Source organism: Thunnus albacares, chromosome 10, assembly GCF_914725855.1.
Source record: "Thunnus albacares chromosome 10, fThuAlb1.1, whole genome shotgun sequence".
NCBI classification, from domain to species: domain Eukaryota; kingdom Metazoa; phylum Chordata; class Actinopteri; order Scombriformes; family Scombridae; genus Thunnus; species Thunnus albacares.
The window spans coordinates 9,421,370-9,433,587 of record NC_058115.1 but is presented as its reverse complement, the minus strand read 5'-3'; the positions used below and the strand labels follow the sequence as shown (position 1 = coordinate 9,433,587).

The window sequence follows — 12,218 nt, the reverse complement described above, 5'->3', positions numbered from 1 at the left end:
GTTTCTGAGATGTATTAAATTACCTTTACACTTGACCTTTTGTTGCTTAAAAATGCTGAAAGCTAGACCTATTAGATTTGTCAATGAATATAAAGTAAGCCATCAGTTTTTATTGTGTTTTTATCCTCAGTGACTGTAACTACTGCAGTGCAGAGTGCATTTATGATCAATCAACCAATCGAAATGATTCAGATTCAATAACTCAATCTTATGCTAGGTTTGGATTCAATAAAATGCTGTTGAACCCCAACTTTAACGCACATGCACTAGGTTTTTCAGTTCTTGTTTCAAATGTGGGATAAACACATTTTTAGTGAGTCAAATTGATTTATCTCTATAAGAACAACTGAAGGATCCCATGATCCCGACTATCACTAAATCCCAGTGTGATGAAGCTTGAGCTAGCATCTCATGTTGACAGCTTCATCCGCATTTCATGCAGTTCCCTCCAATCTTTTCCTCCTTTCTGAGCAAAATAAACCCCTCCCTTTCAGAAACACGAGGGTTGCCAGGCAACCACAGCAAGAGAGGCCTCCGAGTAGAAGAGAGGGATCAGCAGTTGCTGCCCCTCAGGACCCTGCACTGATGCTAGGCTAAGGAGCACACACATACACACTCACACACAGACACACACAATAAATACACACATACTGTAGCCTATATATGCGTTCCACACCGACTGAAAGCTTGTTGAAGGCCACAATAAAAAAGACTGCATTTACAGCTAAATATGGCTCTGACTGCAAAAAGTCTCCGAGCAGTGACTTTACCGCCTGGCCATTAACATCAGCTGAAATCAGACTGTCAAACCCGTTTCTGGCTTCTCCTCTGAGACTACGCTCAGGTCGGAGTGGAGGCTGGGCTAAGAGCGGCGGCAAGCAGCGAAGACTTCTGTCTTGTCGCCTTGCCCCCATCTGTGAGCTTCCAGCTGGAGTAAGTGCTTCAGTGAGTGCGAGGAAAAGACACAACACTCACTAAAAATATTCCTACAGTGAAATATTCATCACATCATGACAGAATATTCTTAAGACCGTGGCATTTTAGCTCCCCGGTATGTGAGCTTTCAAGTGCACCACAGCCTCCTCTGTGAAACGCAGCTTGCAGGGAGGTGTCAAGAGGCAATCTGAAGAAACAGGAAGAAGGAAAACAGGGTCAACCAGGAAGCTGCAGGGAGTTCAGAGGCAGAGCTCCACTCTGAGGATCTAACCAACCTGAGAGAATCTGAAGTGACTACAGTCATACTGGAAATGTCATGTTAACATGATCTTTAACTTTACCTCACATGTCCTAACTATCCCTATTCTACCCCAAACTTTACAAGGAAATCCAATTCCAGCTGTAATTCGAGAAGAGAAGGAGAATAAATGTCAACTTTTATGTCAACTTCACATTTCCTACAAAACATTCACAAAAATGCCACTCTCAGTATGCTCACATTTGAACATTAAAGCTCCTATAATCAGTATTAATATATGAAGAATGGATTAAATGATAAAAAATGTGTGTAACGTAGAAGGTGTCGCTCGTACTGACGAATCCACAGAGATTTATCACCTGACTCCGTGGTCCCCCTCAGCTCTATAGAGCCTTTTAGTGTGTTTCGGCTCATTGTTTTGGTTGTGGCACCCGCCACAACTGTTTTGTTTCCCTCTCAGCACTCTCATCACCGTCATTTCCAGCTGCAACAGGAAGCTGTTTTCTGCTCGGATAAACTCACTGAACACTACCTGCCCAGCATGAGACAGACAAGTCAACAGTCCCCGTCCACTCGAAAATGTGTTTTTCTTCTTGTTCCTTCAGTTGAATGTTTGAGCTTCACTGTGCAGAATGATGTATGTGCAGAGTTTGACACTAGAAGGCTGTTTCATCTACCGAGGAGGGAAATATTTTCTGTGCTCACCTTAAATCTGAGTTTAAGCGGTGTACCTACCAGCAGGATTTGTGACATCACAACTAGTTCAGAGCTAATCATGGTCCAGTATGCAACTTACACATAAAACTTGAGGATCTTTACACTGCACGTACACTGAGAATGGACTGTGTCCATCAGTTAAACTTTTGATATGAAAAATATTTGGATATTCATATTCTGCTGATGATATCACACAGCCAACATGAAGGCATATTCATATTCTGTCTTTTTCAATGAGGAAGAAGAAATAGATGCCATTTTAAGGATTTTTAACTACTGCACATTTTTGTGGAAAACCCATATCAGACACAAATTATTCCAGACAGAATATTTTTATACGTTTTTATACGTTAAAACATGTCTGAAGGGCATCTTTAAGTTTAAAGTACACTACAGTGAAAGAGTTGAGAAAAACAGATTAAGTACCTAAAATAAAGCATAAAACATTAAAACATGTCATAAAATACTGTGGAGCAAGATTTGCAAGTTTTTCCTCAAACTGAGGAAATAAAGGATGAGAACCGTCTGTCAGGATGCTTAAAGCTTTGACATTTGACATGAAACACCAGGATGTGTAGCCACACTTAATACGATCCTCTAGGAATCTTTTGTAGTTGCTTGAACTGGTTCCCTTTATTTTTTGTATTATTATTATTAATATTATTCATGTATACAGTGTGTACAGTGTCATAATGCCATCACTTCCTTAAAGACAAAAACAAATGAAATCACAATGCCACTAAGCTGCTCCATAAAAATGAATAACAGATTTGTAATGATTCTGAACTTTCGTGTGAACCCAGGTGTCAGCAGAGCAACTAGCTTGCCAGTGCTGACAGCTACTGTATACTAAAATGTAGACTCAACGCTAGATAGTCATCCTATAATAGGATAAGACCTCTAATGCTAGATCTAGTCTGTAATCTAGTTTGAGCCTTTAAGTCAGGGTTTCTCACCATTTCCTGGCTTGTAAACCCAACAACCGACTTTCCATAAGATATGTCATACAGTTCTTCCTACATCCAGAAATCTCCAAACCCCATCTGTAAATCATGCAGCCCTATGTGTGGTCCCTGTCTTGACCCCCAGGCTGTGAAACTTTGTTTGACGTTAATATATGTGGTGATAAAACCGCAGCTCCCGGAACAACAGGTGCAAAAACGACCCAGTAAAACACATACGAACATCCACACACACACACAGGCCCCTCTGTCTGAGCGGCCGGATAGAGTGGGGTGCTTTGATATGATGCCCACTGCATCTCTCATTCTCGGCACCGCTCTGCCATCGCCTCTGTGCTCTCCCCCTCTTTCTCCGTCATGCCCACCCTTCCCCTCGTGCACTCCCCATGTTTCCTCCCCCATCTTAGGCTCCTCAGCCTTTCTTTCATTTTCCTCCGCGCTTCCCCATTTCTGAATCTGTATCCTCGCTCTCCTCTCTCTCTCTCTTTCTCTCTGCTCAGGGCCATAAAACAGGAGGGAATGTGGTGTGTGTGTGTGTGTGTGTTTTGCAAGTGCCGCATACATATGCGCCTCGATATGTGTTAGAGGCATGCAGGATGTGGATTGGGCATCTGTGTGTGTTGCTGCTTCCCCGTCTTATGACATGTGCTGTGACTCCAACACGATCCGATCTGGTTTCCATGACTACCGATGCCCCACTTAAAGCTCCTGCTCCGGAGTTTTTGTGTCTATGCATGTGTGTCTGTGTGCATACATACATATATACCATATATTTCAGAGAACACGTGCCTTCCTTTGAGTGCATGCATCCGTGTGCATTCATATGCAGTGCATGCATCTCCTCTGCGTACGAGGGCGAAAATGGAGGACTGGAGGAGTTTCCTCTGTGTGTGTGTGTGTGTGTGTGTGTTTGTGTGTGTGTGTTTCCCCATAATAAGGCACACTCTTTAATCTTTAATGCAACTGAAACTACAACAAGCACACAGTCAGAGCCAGGGGAAGCGTGTCTTCCAACACAGTTACTTACCATGTCAGCAGGAGACTAAATCAGGGGACACAGTATGGAATGGTAGTAAACATGGGCCTGCACACTCCATTAGACTCAAACAACCAAATAATCTAGAGGATTATTTCAACACTAGAATAAAGCATTTCCTGTTCCTGTGTTGTAATGTTAGGCACATGCAGTAGAACCCATACTTTCTCTCATTGTCCATGTCGAACCACCGCTACACACTTTTATGTGAATATCTTTAATAAGTTCTCTAAATCTGTACATCTCATGATCATTCAACGTCCCCTGCACTGTCACACATCACCTTTATATTTAGATTTCTAGCTCCAATACATCAGCACACAAAGAGGAAAAGAGAGATTACCGCAGGAAAGTGAACTTCCTCATTCATTTTCCTGTCAACATATGCATCAGCAGGCTGCCGTTACCGTGCACCTGAACGCACAGGCGGATCTTATGAGGTGCGCATCACCGACAGCAGAGGAGAAGTCCGTTTTTCTTTGTTGCCCCAAGAAGCGCAGATCTGTACACGTCATACTTTACACATCAATTGCGTCTGCACACACCCAAGCAGATACATACCCTTGCGCACACACACACACACACACACACTTAGAGGAAACTCCTCCGGTGTGGGTGTTCAAATCAAAACAAACGCTGATGAGTCATCTTTCTGTGAGCCTCACCAGTGTTCTGCTGCTTGAGCAGTCCTTACTTCTACAGCAGTGAGAGATCCTGTATAGTCTGCTTGGCCTGGTAGCGAGCTGTGTCAGGTTTTCTCGATAGGACTGCAGAGTATCCCGTCTTTATGTCCCATATTCATTCATGTGACAGGGCTGGACTGTTGAGGAAAAAGAGCTGCTGTCTAAAAGACTTGGATAAAGCTTGTAATTTTATCTTTTTCCTCTGTGCTGGTGAAGGATGGATTCCTAAAAAGTGCAGTCCTAAATATGTCCCTCTGATGAATGTCACAAGACCTGATTCAATCTATCTTACAAGCTGATGATGTCACACAGCCCACATGAAGGCAAATAGAGCTAATACAGCAGAAGAATCTACATACAGAAAATCCTCAATGACCAAAATTAATTGGTGGAAAGTAACTAAGTATATTTACTCAAGTATTGTACATAAGTGCAATTTTAAGGTACTTGTTCTTAACTCAAGTCTTTCCATTTTATGTTTACTTTATACTTTATACTCCACTACACTTCAGAGTAAAATATTACACCATTTACTCCACTACATTTAACTCACAACTTTACTCACTTTACAGACTAATATTTTACATACAAAATGTATGAACATCTGTTAAAATATGATACAGTTTTAAAGATTAAACTACCCATCAACACCATAAAGTAGCAAAAATCAATATCCTCATATATATCATATAACACTCCATTATGCATAATGAGAATATTTACTTTCACTTCATTTTGCTGATGATACATACTTTTACTTAAGGCTCATTTTGAATGTAGCACTTTTATTTAATCAAGCAATCAAGTATTTGTATGGATACTTTTACTTAAGTAAAAAAATCTATTAAAGGGACAAAACATGTTCAAATATGTATTTATACATATACATTTAAATATGTATTGATATGTATATGTATATGTAAACAAGGAAATTATAAGATGTGTTGGACTGTTGATACACTTTTTATAGATGGAAAAACTCTTATGTTGCTGTTGAAAATATCTTAAGAAGAAATTGTGTCAAATCAAATTAATTTGTCATTTGTGTGTGATCAGCAATATTTAAAATTTTAGGGAAAATTTCAATTGAATAACTTTTCCTTCAATAAAGCATTTATTCTCTCACATTTGATGGGTAACAACTGTGACAATCTTGTGATATCTGTGTATAATATCAATGAAATTTTGAAATATTTGAGACTTCTGTGGGCTCTACACACGATTCAGTGGAGGCTGGGACACCGTCAACTGGCTGTGCTGTCTCCAGTTTGGGTCTGACTGGGGGCCTTTATTGCATTTCTCTCTCCCTCATAAAATAAAGGTGTTCCTACTTTGTTACAATTATCCATTGTGTACAAGCAAAAAGACACAGCATCTCTATCATGAAAGAATGAGAAACTATATGGCCTATTGTCTAAAAGATGTGGGTGAGGACAAATGTTTGCTCTGATAACCCATGTGTTTTATATCTTTGCACATTTAAGTACTTTTCTCTCTCATGGTAAGCAAGAGAAATCACTTAAGTACTTCTAAAGGAGGTCTCAATGTCACTGCTCCCTAAAAGTGGCACAACACTACTTGGATCAGCGTGAGAGAGATGAAGAGCTTCCAGAAAAAGAGGCCAAAGTGAAGCCTGTGTAAGCGTGCAGATTAATACTAGCCTTCCGCCTTTTACTTTATTCATAAGAAAATAAGATCTTAGCATAAGCCTGCCACTGAGGGTCTATGTTTGAAGCCCTGCAGGAAGAGAGAGGGAGCTTCACAGGAACGGGGACAACAGTGCGAGATGTTTGCGAGTGTCTATGAAAATTAATCTCTGAGCACAAGCTCTTCATCTGGAAGAGGCCAAGACTCTTTTTGAGACACATGAAGCAGCACGTATAAGAGGGCCTCAGAGTTTGTTGCAAATGTGAACATTTTTGTCTTTACTTACTTACTTAACCTCTTAAATCTTTAGCATGTGTGGCAAATAATAAGATATGATCATTCTTTTTTCCATATTCAAATAGGTTTGAATCATGACACTCATTAACATACCTTTAAATTACACTGTAACTAACGGTCGTGTCCCTTTGTGGTGATTTCATAATAATCACAGCTGTAGATTGAGGAATGTAACAGCTGAAAAGACTGATGTTAAATTGTGTGTGTTCCTCGTTAGCAGATAAAGCAAGAATGCCCTAAAAGGATTTATCCAGTGGTTATGTTATTAAAGTCTAAATTTGTGCTAAGGCTCGAGATTTTAACCTTAATCATCATCCTAGTGTACGTCTTTATATATGGCATTTGTTCAATTTTAAATTTCCTGGAATAGAAGGAGAAAATTGTGGATTTACCTTCGATTGAATGCACATGCAGGATTGTATTTTAGCACATGGCATTTTTGGGACTGTCTGATTCATAACTTAACTAGTGTTCCCTTTACTGGTCCTGTACTAGCAGCGTACACTGGTGTCACTAGAACCTTTTACACAACAAGAAAGTGTAATTTGTCCCACGTTTGGCTGGAAGAGACTGTCATGTTCGAGCAAAGTCTCATGCTTTAGTCAATAACTCAGTTGGCATCAAAAAAGTAAACCACAATTGCATTTCCATGTTGCAAAACTCTAACCACATTCAGCCCGATACCAATGAAACCTTCAATCAAATTTCAACTCAGTGTCTCTTAATGAAGGATGCAGCGGCAGAGCTTCTTCCTACTCCACAGATCAGAGGATGCTGTGGCTGAGGAGAGCAATTATAAAACCAGGGACGTCACCGTAAGCATCCCAAATACTCCTCTACTGTGTCCCCTGAGGGTCTATCAGCCACCTTGACTTCTAATCTCTGAGATTAGTGCGTTAACATAAATGCAAATGAATTTAAGTGGCCTTGAAACACATGTAGGAATATGTAGTTTTAGGAAATCTGTTGATTAAAACACTACATTTGATCAGTGTCATTAACGCACTCAAGCATCTAGGAATATCACACCGGGTGGTCACACAAGTAGTGATTTTCCTAAGTATAGGGATTGCGGACACCCCCCACACCTCCACCCCCAACACACACACACACACTCACCCACACCCCCTCTTCCCCATTTCCATTGTCTGTCAATAGGCCTACCACAGTTTCTCTCACAGCTCCCGGAGTGTGTGAGAACAGCTCCAACCACCCCTCCATCACACACACACACACACACACACACACACACTTTCTTTCTCATACACACGCACACACACACACACGAGTAGTGATTACTCATTCATTCTGTCTGTTTGAAGGGACGCATCTCTTGCCAGCAAAACGAGCAACCAAAAACAAGTGAGTGTGATCGGTGCGTTTGCCTTATATGGCAGGCGGCATTGCGCTGTCCACGGTGCTGAATCTGACTGTACGGCTGGCATTGGAGAAGGGGGGTTGGGGGGGGGGGGGGGGGGGGGGGGGGGGGTGCATGCAGCTAACTACATTAATCATACACACGCGCGCGCACATGCACATAGACACACACATTCTCAGGGTGAGTGGTGATATGGGCTTACAGCATGTGTCAGTGAGTCAAAGAGCATGATGACAGATCTTCCACATTCATTGATGAGAGGTATTCTGCTGATGCTGGTGCTGATGGAGTCAGCAGCAGCAGCAGCAGCAGCAGCAGCAGCCTATAGGCTTGGCTTGCGAGGGGTGCGCTCTCAAGCAAGCGAGATGACAGAATGCTGAGCCTCCACTCCCTGCTTCTTGGGGACATCCATCTCATTGCACCGGCTCAAACGCATTTACTCCACTTTGGTGACTTTAACCAGTCTCATAGTGGTCAGTTACAGCGGTCAAAATCACACGTCCGCCTGCAGGTTTGGATCAGGAGAATACACATGCACAAAGTGTGGCCCTCCGCTGCTCACCGTCACCCCCACCACCACCACCACCACCACCATCCTCCTCCTCCTCCTCCTCATTCTAAACCACAAGCAGCATGAACATTATCAGCCTGATGCAAAGAAGAAGGGATCCAACATTACCTTTCATCCAGTCCAGCACTTGCTTTGGTGTCCATTTACTTATAGGTTCCATAACCAAAGCCATGGTGTCACAGTCTCTCCGAGATTAACGGCACAGGACTCAATGCGGGCGACATAAAACGACTTGTCAGTCACATCTGGAATGACACGGCGGTGGGTAAATCTGAGAAAAAAGAAAGGGTTGTCAGTTTTATTCTCTCCATCAGAGCATGGCCGCCTGCAGAAACGGTGAACGGGATGCGGTGGTGCAATCCACGCGCACACACAGAGACACGCACACACACGCTCTCTGCCTGCCTCCCTCCCTCCTCTCTGTCGCTCTCACTCTCTCTCCTCTCTCTCTCTCTTTTCCTCGTGCCTTCCCGCCAGCAGCCCGCGCGCTGTGAGAAGTGGATTCGGTGGGCGCGAGGGGATGGAGCGACCCCTCCCCTCTCCTCTTTTCCTCCCGCCCGCCTCGCTGCAGCATCACAAGGGCCACCACTCATAATACAGACCAGGGAATGGTGCAACGCACACCATATAGGGAGGATCTCTCCATGTCTCCCTCCCTCGCTGCCTTATACACACATGCACACATGCATACAAGGATTTATGCAAAAATAACTTAAATTGAATTGTGTATCATTTTAAATACACCACAATAAATAATAGGCTATATTAGGGCCACTAAAACTCACTATTGAGTAACGCACTGTAGGTACATATATGAATATTACAGAAATTGTATGTTTTATTGTATGTATTTACTCAGAGTAAATTAAGCCATTGTTGTCATCATTAATCTTTGCCTATACCGAAAATGTGTTGTTGTCCACATGTTATTTGTTCCTATGTGCAGCACGTGCTATATTCACAAGGAGAGGTGGGCTTATATATCAGCTGTTTTTTTTTTTAAACTCACCATCTATGGATGAGAAGATCAGCATCAGTTGTCAGGCGCTGCTGGTGTGTGCCTGAGCTCAGCTGTGAGGAACAGCGCCCCCTGCTGCGCACCTGGGACACAGGTGACGTCATGGATTAAGGCAGTAACCCCTCCTCCACACACACACACACACACACACACACACACACACACACAGCACCACACGTCTCATATAAGGACCACTTTATACATAGGGAGGTGAGGGAAGTATAGCAGGTAAATATGCCACGTGCATATAGGCCTGTAGACACGTAGCTGACACAGGTAGATAGACAGACAGATGTCTTCAGGGCTGCAACTAACTAACTTATTTTCATTACCGATTAATCTGTTGATTATTTTCTCGATTAATTGATTAGTTGTTTGGTGTATAAAATGTCAGAACATGGTGAAAAATGTCGATTTCGCAAAGCCCAACGTGCAACTTACAAATGTTTTTTGTCCCGACCAACAGTTCAAAGACATTCAGGTTACTATCATAGAAGACTAAAGAAACCAGAATATATAATAGGCCTATCTAGAAAATATATTTTTTATGTACAGTATAAAATGCAGAAAAGAGAATTATGCATTTTTTCCTTAAAAATGACTCAAAATGAGTTATCAATCATCAAAATGTTGCTAATTAATTTTATGTCGATCAACTAATTGATTAATCAACTACCTGAATGGAAAACAACCATCATCACCATTACTGAGCATGATGTGCTATCAGCAAAGACATGTACAAGTGGTTTTTATACTCTAGGAATGTGTATTTTAATCTAAATAGCTCATTTAACACACACACACACACACACACAAACACCCAGTAGGAAGAGATCACAACACACACTGTGGTTACAGATGAAGCATCTTCATTGAATATATAGAAGTGACAATACAAAAATCACTTGTTTTAAAGTGCAAGAAGACATGCAGATCTTTTGCAAACCCTCAAACAGATAGCTGCTCTACAAAGCAACAATAAGGACTTGAGAAGTCCTGCAAATGAAAACATATTTGGCAGTCAGTGCTTGTATTTATGTTATTGGCAGGGTACCTTGTAAGGGTCAATGTTTGTTTCATCTGGTTTCAGAGAAGAAAACATTTATAGCTCCATTTATCTAATGGTTTAGATTACTGTTGCCTATTCCTCATACATGCTCTTAGCCTCTGTCTGTCATTAGCCATACTGCAGCAGAAATGCCAATAAGCTATTAGGCTGTAATAAGGGGGTGAGTATTGAAAGTCAGCTACTCATCTTAATTGCTAAAGGTGCAGTATATTGTATATATAGTTGCAGCCTATTTTAGGATGAATATCTGTATAGAAATAGAGAGTAATACATATAAATGTAGACAGTATGTTAGTATGTATATGTAGTTAGAACAAGATAAGAAGTAATACAATTCAAATAGTTAAATACAGTATTGCCAAAGCAGGTTTACAATGTATAAACCTTATATATATCTATATCTATATCTATCTATCTATCTATCTATATCTATATCTATATATATATAGATAGATAGATATAGATATAGATAGATAGATATAGATAGATATATACAGTGTATACACAAGGCTTATTTAACATAACAACATGTGTAATTCATGGCTTTGTCATAGTTTAGAACAGTTTATATGTAGGGTTACTTAATTTTGTGTATATTTTTTTACATATTTATGCACAACAACCACAAGGCAAATTCCTTGCATGTGCAAATCTACTTGGCAATAAACCTGATTCTGGTGTGTACAACAAGCTGCTCCAAACAAGGGATGGGATTAATAAAGTTGTTTGTATTGTATTGTATTGTATTGTATTGTATTGTATTGTATTGTAATGTATTGTAATGTACTTTCAGGGGCAGACCACTGCAAAAACACTTGAGAGGATACTTTGACATGTTCAGGTGATGAGGAAACAAGTTTGTGGAGCTTCCACGTCTGTCACCTTTTTTAAAAAAATTAATAAACAGCTTTATTGAAACACGTATACAACAAGTTTACAGCATCTTGTGTATATAACTTGAGTCTAACACACACACAAACATGTCAGGGGGACTATAATAAAAATAATTTAAATTTAATTAAGTTAAATAAATATAATGTAATGCTTACAGTGGTTATACATTTTAACAGCTTTTTTATTTACACATTCAGATATTGAAGAAATGTATTGTTTGATATGGACAGTCAGCTCTGAAAAGTTTGTCTTCTTGCTTAAGAATTTGGACTTGTGAATATAAAATTTGGTCAACATAAAGTAAATTAATCAAAGAGAGCCATGAGCAGAGATTCCTGTCATTTCAGTGAATCTTAACAATACATTTTTCCAAAGTAATAAAAAGAGAGGGTAGATACGATCAGCAATAAATCTTGACTATTTACCCCACAGTTGTTTTGTATGCAGGCCAAAGACCAGAATAAATGTAGCAGCGTTTCTCTGAGCTCCAAACAAAAGGAACAATTTACATCAGTGTCTTTTATTGAGTTTCTGCAAATACTGATTAGTTGGATAAAAGCTGTGAAGCCATTTAAAGGATATATCAACTCAACTTTATTTACATAGCAGCTTTCATAACATAACATGCAGCCCAAAGAGCTTCACATAGCAGGATTATAAAACAGACAAAAAATAAAAACAAACATAGACAACAATAAATACAATTTTGCAAGACTGAAAATTACAACAATATAACAATAAAATGTTGAAA

General features: G+C 40.4%; 1 protein-coding gene across 4 annotated transcripts in view; it reads right to left on the bottom strand.

Annotated features, from left to right (window-relative positions):
• si:ch211-26b3.4 (connector enhancer of kinase suppressor of ras 2) overlaps nucleotides 1-8,886 on the bottom strand; it is a 61,057-nt gene extending 52,171 nt beyond the window's left edge. For all 4 annotated transcript variants that reach the window (XM_044364494.1, XM_044364496.1, XM_044364495.1 and 1 more), the window contains exon 1: nucleotides 8,595-8,886. In XM_044364494.1, the coding sequence (XP_044220429.1) occupies nucleotides 8,595-8,658 (64 nt within the window). In that variant the 5' untranslated portion in view covers nucleotides 8,659-8,886. The remainder of the gene's footprint in view (nucleotides 1-8,594) is intronic.
• Nucleotides 8,887-12,218: the final 3,332 nt, after the last annotated feature.